Source organism: Scyliorhinus canicula, chromosome 13 (assembly GCF_902713615.1).
Source record: "Scyliorhinus canicula chromosome 13, sScyCan1.1, whole genome shotgun sequence".
Lineage (NCBI taxonomy): Eukaryota > Metazoa > Chordata > Chondrichthyes > Carcharhiniformes > Scyliorhinidae > Scyliorhinus > Scyliorhinus canicula.
The window spans coordinates 67,011,442-67,026,600 of NC_052158.1; the positions used below are offsets into that span (position 1 = coordinate 67,011,442).

General features: G+C 49.2%; 1 protein-coding gene across 5 annotated transcripts in view; it reads right to left on the bottom strand.

The window, feature by feature from the left end:
- Positions 1–507: 507 nt before the first annotated feature.
- LOC119975856 (alpha-1,4-N-acetylglucosaminyltransferase-like) overlaps positions 508–15,159 on the bottom strand; it is a 38,128-nt gene continuing 23,476 nt past the window's right edge. For all 5 annotated transcript variants that reach the window (XM_038815732.1, XM_038815735.1, XM_038815731.1 and 2 more), the window contains exon 3: positions 508–2,215. In XM_038815732.1, coding sequence (XP_038671660.1) covers positions 1,595–2,215 — 621 coding nt within the window. In that variant the 3' untranslated portion in view covers positions 508–1,594. The remainder of the gene's footprint in view (positions 2,216–15,159) is intronic.

Here is a 15,159-nt window from a genome sequence, read left to right on the forward strand (position 1 = left end):
GACCCTCTTTAATACACATACAATGTTGTCAGTTAATTTTCTTATCACCATTTTGTGGCAAAAATACATCAAGATGTGCATTTTTGCATCAAGCATTTATTAGCAGTTATAGTTAGCAATATCAGATAAAATCATCCCAATTTTTTTAATGTAATCATTAATTCATTGTCCCTTCTTGTGGAAGGGAAGTCAGTGTGAGGATTAGTTGGCTGCTTAGAGAATGCATCAATATTAGATGCTATTAAAGAAAAGGCACTTGCTAAAGCATGCTGGGAATGTTTGACCATATTTTAGGACTGCTTTTGAACAAAACATGGAAGGTCAGGTAACATAAACAAAATACTGCTTAATATTTTGTACTCGGCCTTATTATGAAAACACGTTGTTCTCCCCAAAGACAGCAAAATGCATATGAGAGTTGTTTTTAGCCAAATGGGAAGAACGTACGTATTTCATCTTATGTATGTTCCCAAGGTTTGTTTAAAATAAACATAGTCAGTCAGGTGCTGTTTTCTTTAGAGCTGTTTATTTCACACTATGAAGATAATGGTTTTCTTCTGTATAATTCAGAGTACTGTGGAATGGCTATTTAGCCTACTCCAGCCCTCTCCACAATATCGTGTCAAATAAAAATTCCTGAAACGAAGCTCAAACCCTCAGTCTATTATTCCCACGACACTTCAAATGTCATTATTAATTAATAGGTAAGCTCATTATAAATTTTCTTCACAATTATAAAGTAACACCCATTTCACAGTATATAATACCATCATTGACTTTATTCACTATCAGATTTGCATACATCCTGACTATTTCCCTGTGCTGCTGAAATCTTGGTCATTTCTTCTTTCAACACCTCCTTCCTTAGGGTTTCTAATACCCCCAGAATAAACAAAAATAATATTAATCACATTATTTAAAGAGTGCATTAATGATTTTTACTGGTTTTAAAACTATACCAGGAGCTTTTAAAAAGCAGATACTAAAATTATCAAGACCAAAATAATATGCCAGCAAGTGAGATAGAGTTTGTCCAGCTTATAAAAGTAGAGAGTTATCATTCTCAATGGCTTATCGATTGATATTGTTATCATTGGGAATATACATGAATGACCATGACTTTATTTTTCATTTTATATTTTTAGCAATTTCATTTCATTGTTCCGCACTTTTTTCACGAGCTTTGCTCTCAAAGAATTGAAGGGGTACGTGCTTAAAATATTAAATATTTTCACTTTTCAATCTCTGTATTAGATTACCGTCCAAAGTTCCCAGGTGAGATTGCTGACATTCAAAATAACGTTGATGCAATAGGAACCCCAATATAATGCCTTAAAATCCAACAGCAGAAAATATAGTTCAGGCTAACATTATCACAGTGGAACTCCAGCATCATGTTATAGAGTTTTTGAAATGCTCCTAATGGGGCAAGATGCAATTTCAGCATGGTTTTGGAACATTTACAACCAAACCCAGTTGTGCTGTCAGGTGGTGAGATTTCTGTTGTGCCAAATCAAGTTATAATGGTGGAATTTTCAGATTCTGTCCCAAATTGTACCGCATCTTTTGGATGTCCTCCATTGTCCCCAAAATCTCAGGTCCTAATTGACTCTGGATTCTTTGGAAATTGAATAAAACTTCTGTATGTGGTTGGACAGTACATTTGAAAGAAATGTTCAATTAATGATCCACTTCCGGCAATTACTTTTCTCGTCATGCCAGAATTCGTATTCATATAGTTCCAGACATGCGCTCCATATGTACCTGAGAAGACGCTCTCTATATCCTCCTTTTTCCAGGAATCAAAATAACGTGTCCAGTTTTGATAGGGGATTGGAGCGAACCGTCTTTTATTACACACGGTGATTCCATTGCATTCCTCTACAGCGAGTTTGTCTGTGTCATTAAACTTGCACCATCGCCTCAGAACACGGGTTATCAGTTGAGGACCTTGCTGACCCCAAATGTGCCCTATATAATTGGCGACAAAATCTTTCATGCACTCCAACACAAACTGATGATGTTTGATATGAAATCCAAATGCTGCATTACCTAATCTTGTGTCATCTTCCAAAGTGGTAAAATTCGCAATTGGCAAAGGCTTTATTGATATAATGTCAGTATCCAGGTAGATGCCACCGTATTTCCATACCAGAGCGATCCTGCAGCCATCAGCAAGGACATGGATCCAATATTTTTCCAATTCTGGATTCACCTATGATACAATAGACAAAGCCAAATTCAATCCATGATGCTCCCTTTCAGCATATTCACACTGTCCATGTGCCTTCTCATTTTTTTCCCCATTCGTTCATGTGGGTGTCCCTGGCCAGCATTTATTGCCCATCCCTGAGGGCATTTAAGAGTCAACCACACTTCTCTCGATCTGGAGTCATATGGAGGCCAGACCAGGTAAGGATGTTTGATTTCCTTCCCAAAAGAGCATTAGTAAACCATATGCGTTTTTACAACAATCGTGGTTTTGTGGTCATCATTAGTCCAAAGATGTGCAGGTTAGATGTTGTTTGGGCCATGCTAAATTGCTCCTTCGTGCCCAAAGGTTAGGTGGAGTCACAGGGATAGGGTGGGGTAGTGAGTCTAGGTAGGGTGCTCTTTCAGAGGGTCAGTGCAGGTTCGATGGGCCGCACAGCCACCTTCTGCACTGTAGAGTTTCTATGATTAGACTTTGAAGAATAATTTTTACAATTAAGGGGCAATTTAGCGTGGCCAATCCACCTCCCCTGCAGGTGTTGTGGGGGTGAGACCCACACAAACATGGGGAGAATGTGCAAACTCTACTCGGACGGTGACCCGGGGCTGGGATCGAACCTGGGTGTTTGGTACCGTGAGGCAGCAGTGCTAACCACTGCGCCACCGTGCTGCCCTATGATTAGACGTTTAATTCCAGATTTTTATTGACTTCAAATTTCAAATCTGCCATGGTGTGATTCAAAGCCGTGACCCCAGAGTATGACCCTGGGTCTCTTGGATTACCAGTACCAGGTACAATACCACTATGCCACAGTGTCTTGCAGTTAAGGTACTTCTCAGTCAGTTTGCAGAAGCTCCACATATTTCCCTAAGGTCATCTTTAATAAAAAGTGGGAGAGTTTTTATATTGGTTTGTTCCACAATGGCTTTTCCCAGAAGTACTCTGGGTATGAATGGTTTCCCAGCCACGACATGGCACAATGTACGGCATAGAAAGTGTTTGTGAGGAAAGCGAGAAATAAATTGTCCTCTGAGACCATGCTAGAAATGGGGAAATAGATGGAGATGTACCACATTTGGAAGGATGAGATCATAGCTATCACTGAAACATGGCTGAAAGGGCAGGAATCAAAGCTCAGCGTTCCTGGTTCTAGGATTTCCAATGACTGAGGGATATAGAAATGCAGGGAGGGACCATGGGTGCTGAACTGAGCAACAAGAAAGGGATAGTTACACAACTGGTAATATACTTTGGAGCTTCAAATACTTGGAAAGAGATTGAAGAGCAGAAATATTTAGACTAGCTGCTGCAACAATGAATCTGGAAGATCTCAATGACCTGTTATTAACACAAATTAATTCAGACTAAAGGTAATCAAAAATGCAGTATTCTGAAAATGTATTCAGAATATGTTTAGTCTGTACCTAATCGGCCCATCCAGAAAATCTTCTGTATTTGTTTTAAGAAATGCAGTTGGGTAGTTTGAAGTTTTATCAGTGAGAGAATATTTGGTGGCAGTGGTCAGTTTAATTTAAAAAAAATAAATTTGGATGTACCCAATTCATTTTTTCCAAATAAGGGACAATTTAGCATGTTCAGTTTACCTACCTTGCACATCTTTGGATTGTGGGGGCGAAACCCACGCAAACACGGGGAGAATGTGCAAATTCCACACAGACAGTGACCCAGAGCCGGGATTGAACCTGGGTCCTCGGCGCCGTGAGACTGCAGTGCTAACCCACTGCACCACCGTGCTGCCATATGATCAGTTTAATTTAACCTAGTATGGAAAAGGGACAAGAACAGTCCAAGAGAACAATATTAAATTATCAAAGGACCTGATTTACAAAGCTGAGAATTGAGCTGGCAACAGTAATGTGGAATCAGTAGAGCTGCGGCACAATAGCACAGTGATTAGCACTGTTGCTTCACAGCACTAGGGTCCCAGGTTCGATTCCCGGCTGGGTCACTGTCTGTGCGGAGTCTCCACATTAACCCTGTGTCTGCATGGGTTTGCTCCGGCTGCTCCGGTTTCCTCCCACAGTCCAAAGATGTGCAGATTAGGTGGATTGACCATGGTAGATTTCCCTTAGTGTCCCAAAAAGGTTAGGTAGGGTTACTGGGTTATGGGGACAGGGTGGAGGCTTAGGTAGGGTGCCTTTTCCAAGGGCTGGTGCAGACTCGATGGGCCGAATGGCCTCCTTATGCACTGTAAATTCAATGAAATCTATGAAATAGCAACTTGATGGTAAATTAGTGTCAATGGAGTAGCAGATACTGAGTGAGAAGTTAGAAAAGGTTCAGAACAAATATCTTCCCAGACAGAGAATGGTTGGGGTGATGTCTAGCATCTAGACAGGGGTTTCTTTACTGGAGGGGAGGGGGTGGGGGGAAGCCCTTTAGTCAAGGGGTGCCTGTGGTGGGTTCCTTTTGTTAGGGGGTCTTTGTGCGGGGTCCCTTTAGTTAGGGGGCCCTGGGGGAGTCTCCCTATCAAGGGGTCTCTTGGAACATTCTCCCATTTTGAACATCTGTGTGGGGGCAGGTGGCGAGGGGGGTTGTCCGGTAGAGGAGCGATGGGCAGGTCGTGGATTGTGGTGGGGGTGAGGAGGATGGCCCTTGGATTCTCTTTGGGGCATCTCCGTTAAGGTGTTACCCCCTTGTCCCACCAGGAGGTCCACCACGTTAGTTTCATGTTTGGTGAGACCTGTTGTAATCCCTTCCCACGTGATTCCAAGCTCAGGGGGCCGGAGAATCGTGGAGGGCTGGAGAATAGGGCCCATTAAGTGGATACAAATGGCATTGATTTATATCCTCTCTCTGTCGTACAAACACAAACTTCGATCCCGCCGCCAGGGAGGGAGCATTGCGTTCGGATTGGTGCCTGCTGTCGCCCAGCGCTGATCTCGGTTTTTGATTCTCTGCCGCATCGGGGACTCGCAGCAGCCAACATCAGGGAATGAGACAGAGCTGCGGGGACATGTCCACAGCCGCAGGGTGGATGAGTACAATGGGGAGGGGACCAATGGCGGACCAGGTGACGTTACGTCCAGGTGTCTGGGGTGCAGGGTCTGGGGTCTGGTGAGTGGGCCCGCTGCGACTGGGAGTGCGTGGATAGGACTTTCCAGGTGGGGGAAGGGGGGAAAATCAATGGGGTAAAAGTGGCTCCTGGACCGCTTTTTGTCAAACACTCTCTCCTAATTCCTTACAGATATTGAATGGTATGGACAGTATTTTGGACTCCACAGAACTTGGCCTAGTCATGCTGCTGCTAGGCCGGGTGGCCAGACGCCGGTGTCGGCAACAGCAGCATAGTCTGCATTTACTCGAGGTGGCGGCCCATGTGTCGGACCCCGCCCCACACCCTGAGGACCCGACCACCCATCAGGCCAGGGAGACACCCAGAGGGGGAGGCCCACCATGGCCAAGGGTGGTGTAGCCATCTGGGATGGCCACATCCCGATTACAAAATGGACACTTTGCAAAGAATGCAGGGAAAATGGACAATGCTGAGAAAGCAAGCAGGTGCAAGGTTTGTCTGTTGATTGGAGCTGTAGCTCTGAGACAAGACTGATACTGCAAAGCCATTACCATACTAATGAGCCATCTCCAGGGACAAAAGAGTAACATTTAGGTAAACGATACTAAGGCAGACACCCCGGCGCCAGAGGAGACTAGAACAAAGCAGGCCAACGGCCACCTATGACACGCCCAGCAATCAGGGCACCCACCCCTTTATTGGTCGAGATCGATATCGATGATCAAGATGCGGTCCAATTAATTGGGGCCAAGTTCAAGGCCCTCCCAAAAGCGTGCAAAGCCCCTTTTGGGTATAAGAAGAAGCCCCCAAGAGAGAATCGCTCTCTTGGCCTTGGCTCTCAGCGAGGAAAGACCTGCCTAGCAGCTGAACCAGAACAAGTAAGTCCAAAGTCAATGCACACTACGAGACAGATGCCCCTAGCTACTCTTCCGTACCAGCTCGACCCCAGCAGCCTCAGAACCGGACAACGGCCATTGTTCCTCTGACTGAGTGGGCACCCGAAGCTAAGTATAGGCTTTAGTGGTAGTGAGAGTTTAGTTGGTAGAGTTTTGTGCATGAGTATAATTGACTGTGTGTGTAAACAAATGAGCATTGATTTCGAACTTACTAACTGGTATATCGAGTCTTTGATCAGTATTCGGTTTTGAAACTTGTGACAGTATCGAAAGATACCTGGCGACTCTTGAGCAAACGTAATCAGAATTAAGGAAGGCGACCATATTAACCGCTATAAACAGAGCCAATTAAGGAGAGAACACAACGAGCAACAGTGTACAGGTGTTGCTGGTCGTCTAAACAGATGATGGACAGCACGTGCCGCACGAGACACCGCCTCAACAAGAGACAGTACGGCACCTTTGTCATGTCCTCGCAGACTTGGCACCATGTGGGTGAGGAGGACACCTGCTCCTGGTGGCCATCAAGGGAATACTACTACTACTAATAATAATCTTTATTGTTGCAAGTAGGCTTGCATTAATATTGCAATGAAGTTACTGTGAAAACCCCCAAATTAGGGTTACATTCCGGCGCCTGTTCGGGTACACAGAGGGATATTTCAGAATGTCCAAATTACCTAATGCACGTCTTTCGGGACTTGTGGGAGGAAACCAGAGCACCCAGAGGAAACCCACGCAGACACAGGGAAAACTTACAGACTCCACACAGATAGCAACCCAAGTCGGGAATCAAACCTGGGACCCTGGAACTGTAAAGCAAAAATGCTAACAACTGTGCCACCGTGCTGCCCATAAGTCATTGCAGAGCTGGGCCAAGGTTCGGAGGTCGGCCCGCATTGTGGAAGAAAGTAACAGAGGCATCGTACTGGTTGCGCTTAAAGGTGCTTCTTTTTAAATAAAATTCAGAGTACCCAATTCTTTTTTTTCCAATTAAGTAACAATTCAGCGTGGCCAATCCACCTATCCTGCACATCTTTGGGCTGCAGGGTGATACCCACGTACAAATGTGCAAACTCCAAACAGACCGTGACCCCTGGCCGGGATCGAAACCGGGTCCGCGGCACCGTGAGGCAGCAGTGCTAACCAATGTGTCACCGTGCTCCCCCCCCCCCCCCCTCCCCCCGGTGCTCCCCACTGATCAGAGGGGCTGAATTAAGGGGAGCTGGTGTCCACTATTCCCACTCCATGTGGCGGGTCTAGATTGACATCCAACCCTTTTTCCTCGTGGTCGCTGCCCATATGGCCCCAGATTTCACCTCAGGATGGAGGGGCAGCAGTTTCGAGCCCCGGTGTTGACGCTCTTGGCGATGCTCCTCAGTAATTGGGCCATGCACTGCAGTGTCTCGGCAGTGCCCGCAGCACCACATCAAGTTCAGCCTGGTACTGGGTCACATCCCCCAGCGAGTCGGACATTCTGCCAAGATCCTCAGCCATGGCCGTCACCGACTGCGCAATGCTTTGGACACCTTCTCTCATGCTGCAGATGTCGTGCACCGGGCTCTCCACTGAGGTCGCCACCCTAACAGTGTTGGCCTCGATGCCATGCATTGTTGGCGTCATCTCCTGTGCCCGTCGCCTCTGTTACTCCTCCAATCGGCTATGGATCTGCTGGAGTGTTGCTGACATCTCCCTCTGAATGTCCCGGCCGCTCCCTATCGTCTCTATCAGCTCCGGGTAACCCTGTTCCAGAGGCTCAGCATCAGGCTGGGACCCAGCTGGGTCCTGGGATCCAGCCACCCTATGAATGCTGTCTTGCCTCGGAATTCCTGCCTCCATCTTATGTACATCATCAGCAGTGTGGTGATCACCAGATTGTGTCCAAGAAGCCTATTCACTAACATTTCCCACCGAGAAGTGTGGATCTGCGTTGGTTGAGGGTGGGGATGACAGCTGTGGCGCATCAATCCTGGCATCCTCGGAGCTCTCCTCCGAGGTGTTCTGCTGGGATGCTGGGCAGGGCACCACTCGGGATGGGCTGGGACCGTCGGCTGGAGGACCTGTGGGAGAATGGACATGTGGTCAGTGGGAGGCATGGGTCAGTCAGTATGGCAATGACTACTCAAGTTTGGCACGTCCAGGGCTGCACGGTGGCGCAGTGTGAGTGCAGTTTAAGTGCTGCTTGACTTTTCTCGCTGGGGGCTGGCGAGCGCGTTCCCGGCGAATCGGCTGGCGGGCCTTCATTTGCGGCGAGAAGCCTGTGGGGCCTCGTTAAGTGGACCAATTAACGTTGAATAGCCATGCTGGTTTCGCTGGGTTGAGCACTGGGAAGCTTGCTGCAGTTCCCGCTTGCTAACACGCTTAGAAATCTTTCCGGAGAATCGCGCCCTTAGACTCGGAAATAGAGAATCCCACCGAGTGCCTTTAGACTTGTCTTTTTAACATTTCTACACATGATCTTTTGTACTGTGGCCCTATTTGTTCCAAGCCTTTATTCCCTCTACCTTCCATTTTTGTTTCTACTTTCCGTCTTTCATTTCTGTCTTTGGTTCCCTCCCTTGTGTCTCCCTGGTTTCTCATTCTGGAATGTGGAATTCTCAGTCAATGGCCATTTTACACATTTAAAATTAAACACGGGAGCAAAGTAAAATGAGGACATAGGTTTGGCCATTTGGCCCCTTGAGCCTGTTCTGTCATTTAATGAGATAATGGATGATCTTCTTCCACAACACAATTTTTCTCCCCTATCCCCATAATCCTTTAATGCCATTGCTTTATGCAGAGTTCCAGGCAAGCGACCACTCGGAAGGTACTCAAATATTTATTCCACCTATTAGATTGCACCTCCTGCTCCCCGAAGGGTCTCCCGTGCCGGCCCACACTTGGGCGGGGTATTTATGTCCCAGAGGCCCCTGGATTAAGGGGGTAGTTCCACGCCCCTCATCTAGATAGATCGCACTCAGGTGAGGCCCTCTGGACTCTGAGGTTGCAGATCCCTTGGCCTCCTGTAGGGTTATAACAGTATATATTCATATATTGACTTCTACTTTGAATATCCTCAATATCTGAATCTCCATAGCCCATCGGGGTGAGATTTATCCAGTGATTGAAGAAATTCCTCCTCATCTTTTTTTTTTTTTAATAAACAATTTTATTGAGGTAGTTTTTGGCTTTATAAACAGTTACAGACATCATCAGAAAGGAAGCAAAAAAGGCAAAAATGTGCAAACATCCACGTTCTTTCAATACTTCCACCGTAACATATTGCACAAGCCCGCTCCCCTCCCATCGGTACTACCCGCCATATTTTCCCTCCTACTCTACTCTAACCCCCCCCTGCTGACGCTCACTCTCCCGCAAAGAAGTCAATAAATGGTTGCCACCTCCGGGTGAACCCCTGCACAGAACCCCTCAAGGCGAACTTGATTTTTTCCATCCCCAGGAAACTCGACATGTCCGCTAGCCACCACTCCGTCTTCGGGGGCTTTGAGTCCCTCCACGCCAATAGTATTCGTCGCCGGGCTATCAGGGAAGCAAAGGCCAGCACATCGGCCTCTTTCTCCCCCTGGACGCCCGGGTCTTCCGAAACCCCAAAAATTGCCACCCCTGGGCTCATCACCACCCTTGTTTTTAGCACCTGGGACATGACCCCCGCAAATCCCTCCCAGTACCCCCTCAGCTCAGGGCATGCCCAAAACATGTGAACATGGTTCGCTGGTCCTCCCGCACACCTAGCGCATTTGTCCTCTATCCCGAAAAATTTGCTCATCCGAGCCACCGTCATATGGGCCCGGTGAACGACCTTAAATTGGATCAGCCCGAGCCTAGCACATGTCGCGGTCGAGTTTACCCTACTCAGGGCCTCTGCCCACAGCCCATCCTCCATTTCCCCGCCTAGCTCCTCCTCCCATTTAAGTTTCAGTTCCTCTGTCTGGGACCCTTCCTCCCTCATGAGCACCTTATAAATACCCGAGACTCTACCCTCCCCTTCATCCCTCCCAGAGACTATTCTGTCTAGGATCCCCATTGGCGGGAGGCGCGGGAAAGATGGGACCTGTCTACGAACAAAGTCCCGCAACTGTAGGTATCTAAAATCATTTCCCCTTACCACCCCAAATTTCTCCTCCAAGCTCCTCAAACTCGCGAAGCTCCCTTCCAGGAACATATCACCCACCCTTCCCGCCCCTGCTCGCCGCCATACTCGGAACCCCCCATCCATACTGCCGGGGGCAAACCGATGGTTGTCGCAGATTGGCGCCCAGACAGACGCCCCCATCTCCCCCACATGCCTCCTCCACTGGCCCCATATCCGCAGGGTCGCCACCACTACCGGGCTGGTGGTGTACTTGGCCGGCGGCAGCGGTAGAGGAGCCGTGACCAGGGCTTCCAAACTGGAGCCCCTGCACGAAGCCGCCTCCACCCGCTCCCAAATAGACCCCGTACCCACCATCCACTTCCTTATCATAGCGATGTTGGCCGCCCAGTAATAATTGACCAGACTCGGCAAAGCCAGCCCTCCCTCGCTGCGGTTCCTCTCCAACATCGCCTTCTTTACCCGCGGAGACTTTCCCGCCCAGACAAAGCTCATGATCAGCCCGTTAACTCTTTTGAAGAAGGACTGTGGGATAAAGATCGGGAGGCACTGAAAAATAAACAAAAATCGAGGGAGGATTGTCATCTTTACAGTCTGCACCCTCCCTGCCAGCGACAGCGGGAGTGCATCCCATCTCCGAAACTCTCCCTTCATTTGCTCCACCACCCTGGCCAAATTTAACTTATGCAGCCTGCCCCAGTCTCGTGCCACCTGGATTCCCAAATACCGGAAATTTTCCTCAACCAGCCTAAACGGTAGCCCTCTCAATCTATTCTCCTGGCCCCTTGCCTGGACCACAAACATTTCACTCTTGACCGTATTTAATTTGTATCCTGAGAACTGGCCGAACTCCCTCAGCATTCCCAGTATAGTTCCCATCCCGGCCACTGGGTCCGACACGTACAGGAGCAGGTCGCCTGCATAAAGAGAAACCCTGTGTTCAACCCCGCCCCTCACCATCCCCTTCCAACCCTCTGCGGCTCTCAGCGCCATCGCCAGCGGCTCTATGGCCAGCGCAAACAGCAGCGGGGAGAGCGGGCAGCCCTGCCTGGTCCCTCGGTACAACCTAAAGTACTCCGACACTTCTCTGTTAGTCCTGACGCTGGCCCTCGGGGCCTGATATAATAATTTGATCCAATCCATCAATCCCTCCCCGAACCCAAACCGTCCGAGCACCTCCCATAGATAGTCCCACTCTACCCGGTCAAAGGCCTTCTCGGCGTCCATTGCCACCACTACCTCCACATCTCTACCCGCCGGGGGCATCATTATCACGTTGAGCAATCTCCTCAGATTGGCCGCCAGCTGCCGACCTTTAACGAACCCAGTTTGATCCTCCCCAATCACCTCCGGTACACAGTCCTCCATTCTCCCCGCCAGTACCTTTGCCAGGAGCTTGGCGTCTACATTAATCAGGGAGATTGGCCTGTAGGACCCGCACACCTCCGGGTCTTTACCCCGCTTCAATATCAGAGATATGGTGGCTTGTGACATTGTCGGCGGCAGGGTCCCTCTGTCCCTTGCCTCATTGAAAACCCTCGCCAAGACCGGGCCCACCAGCTCAGAGAACTTCCTATAAAACTCTACTGGGTATCCATCCGGCCCCGGGGACTTCCCCGATTGCATGGCCTTTAGGCCCCCCAATACCTCCTCTACTCTAATTGGGGCGCCCAGCTCTTCCACTTGCCCCCCCCCCCCAACTGTTGGGAATGTTAACCCGTCCAGAAACCTTTTCATCCCCTCCGGTTCTTCCGGCGGCTCCGAAGTATACAGCTTACGATAGAAGTCCCGGAATACCCTATTCAATTCTGCCGGATCCTCCACTTTGCGCCCCCCCTCGTCCCTCACTCTACCTATTTCCCTGGCCGCCTCCCTCCTCCTGAGTTGCTGCGCTAACAGCCTGCTAGCCTTTTCCCCATACTCGTACACCACTCCCCTCGCCTTCCTAAGCTGTTCCACGGCCCTGCTCGTGGATAGTGCCCCCAGTTCCGCCTGTAGCCTCCGCCTTTCCCTGAGTAAAACCTCCCCCGGGGACTCCGCGCGCTCTTCATCTATCCGGCCCATTTCCCTGACCAATCTATCCATCTCTGCCCGGTCTGCCTTGGCTTTGTGGGCCCCAATTGAAATCAGCTCCCCCCGAACTACTGCCTTTAGCGCCTCCCACACGGTCGCCGCTGAGACCTCCCCAGTGTCATTCACCTGCAGGTAATTTTTTATACATTTCCGAAGCCTCTCGCAGATCCCCTCCTCCGACAGCAGTCCCACATCTAGCCTCCATTGCGGGCGTTGATAACTCGCTCCCCCGAACTGCAGGTCCACCCAATGCGGGGCATGGTCTGAAATGGTAATTGCTGAGTATTCCGTGTTCTTTACCTCCCCCATACAGTCCCTGCTTATTACAAAGAAATCTATCCTGGAATATACTTTATGGACGTGCGAGTAAAACGAGTAGCCCCTTCCTGTTGGCTGTCCCTCTCTCCAGGGGTCCACTGCCCCCATTTGCCCCATAAACCCTTTCAGCTCCCTTGCCATTGCTGAGAGTCTACCCGTTCTGGGACCCGACCGATCCAAAGTCGGGTCAAGGACCATGTTAAAGTCCCCTCCCATTATTAGCTTGCGAGAATCCAAGTCCGGGATCTTCCCCAGCACTCTTTTAATAAAGTCCACGTCATCCCAGTTCGGGGCATATATATTCACCAGCACCACCCTTCTCCCCTCCAGTCTGCCCCGTACCATCAGGTATCTGCCCCCCCTGTCTGCAGATATGCCCTCTGCCTCAAATTGCACGCGCTTGTTGATCATGATTGCCACCCCTCTGGACTTCGAGTCCAAGTCCGAGTGGAAGACCTGGCTAATCCAGCCCTTCCTTAGCCTGGTCTGATTCCTCCTCATCTTAACCCTAAATGACCTACCTTTTATTCTGAGGCCGTGTCCTATGTCCCACCACCAGTTGGAACATTCTTCTTGCATCTACACTGCCGAACCCTGGAGAAATTGTGTGCCTAATGTCTGCCACAGGGAAATGGCTAGAATCCATTACAAAGGAGGTTAGAGCAGGATATTTAGAATATCACATTGGGATCAGGCAGAGTCAACATGGTGTTGTCAAAGGGAAATCACGATGAACCAGTTCATTAGAGTTCTTTGTGGCAGTAACAAGCGAGGTGTGGTTGGCGCAGGCGTGAACCGGTCGGGTTCGACAGGCCGCTCGGCCCATCCAGGCCGGAGAATCGCCGCTCGACCGGAGCAGCGATTCTCCGAGCGGCCTGTCGCAAAACGCGACACGCCATTTTTGGGGGCGTGGGAGAATCGCGTGCGGGTGCCAGGGCGGCGTGGCGTGATTCGCCCGGCACTCCCGCGAGTCTCCCACCCGGTGGGGTCGAAGAATCGCGCCCAAGGTCTTTTACAACAGCTCTTTATTTAAAAAGGGTAGAATGATGGTCAAAGCAATTCAGAGAAGGTTCGCATGACTTATTCCTGACATGAAGAATCAAACTGATTAGACACACACCCAGTGAATTTTTGTAGAAGGAGAAGTGATCTTAGAACATAGAACAGTACAGCACACAGACCCTTCGGCCCTAGATGTTGTGCCGAGCCTTGTTCGAAACCAAGATCAAGCTATCACACTCCCTCTCATTGTGGTGTGCTCCATGTGCCTATCCAATAACCTCTTGAAAGTTCCTAAAGTTTCCGACTCCACTACCACAGTAGGCAGTCCATTCCACACCCTAACCACTCTCTGAGTAAAGAACCTACCTCGGACATCCCTCCTATCTCCCACCCTGACCCTTATAGTTATGCCCCCTTGTAACAGCTACATCCACCCGAGGAAATAGTCTCTGAACGTCCACTCTTATCTATCCCCCTCATCATCTTATGAACCTCTATTAAGTCGCCTCTCATCTTCCTCCGTTCCAAAGAGAAAAGCCCTAGCTCCCTTAACCTTTCTTCATAAGACCCATCCTCCAAACCAGTCAGCATCCTGGTAAATCCCCTTTCCAATGCTTCCACATCCTATAGTGAGGTGACCAGAACTGCACTCGATACTCCAAATGTGGTCTCACCAGGGTCATGTACAGTTGCAGCATAACCCCACGACTCCTAAACACAAGCCCCCTGTTAATAAACGCTAACACACTATAGGCCTTCTTCATGGCTCTATCCACTGGGTGGCAACCTTCAGAGATCTGTGGACATGAACCCCAAGTCTCTCTGTTCCTCCACATTCCTCAGAACCCTGTCGTTGACCCTGTAATCCGCATTCAAATTTTTCCTACCAAAATGAATCACCTCGCACTTATCAGAGTTGAACTCTATCTGCCATTTTTTGGCCCAGCTCTGCATCCTATCAATGTCTCTTTGCAACCTACAACAGCCCTCCACCTTATCCACTACTCCACCAATCTTGGTGTCATCAGCAAATTTACTGACCCACCCTTCTTGTTGAAACATATATGATCCTGAGGGAACTTGATAGGTTGAATACTGAGAAGCTGTTCCTCTGGGCAGGTGTGACAACCCCACTTCCACTGGAAGTAAGTTCCAGGTGTGAAGGCCAATTATCCATCTTCCCACCTGGCCTCCACTTAGGTCCCCTAGGTGACCAATTAATCGTCACAAGGACCTCACACGACCTTTCCTGCAATTTTCCCAGCTCCAGGCAGGCCTGAATCATGCAGCCTGAAAAGAACCATAGAATTCCTACAGCGTTGAAGGAGGCCATTCAGGCCATTCCATCGGCACCGACCCTCTGAAAGAGCACTCAACGCAAGCTCACTCCCCTGTCTATCCCCATAACCCCACCCATCCTGCACATCTTTGGAAACTAAGGGGCAATTTAGCACGGGCAATCCACCTAACCTGCACACTTTTGGACTGTGGGAGAAAACCATGGCACCCAGAGGAAACTCTCACAGAC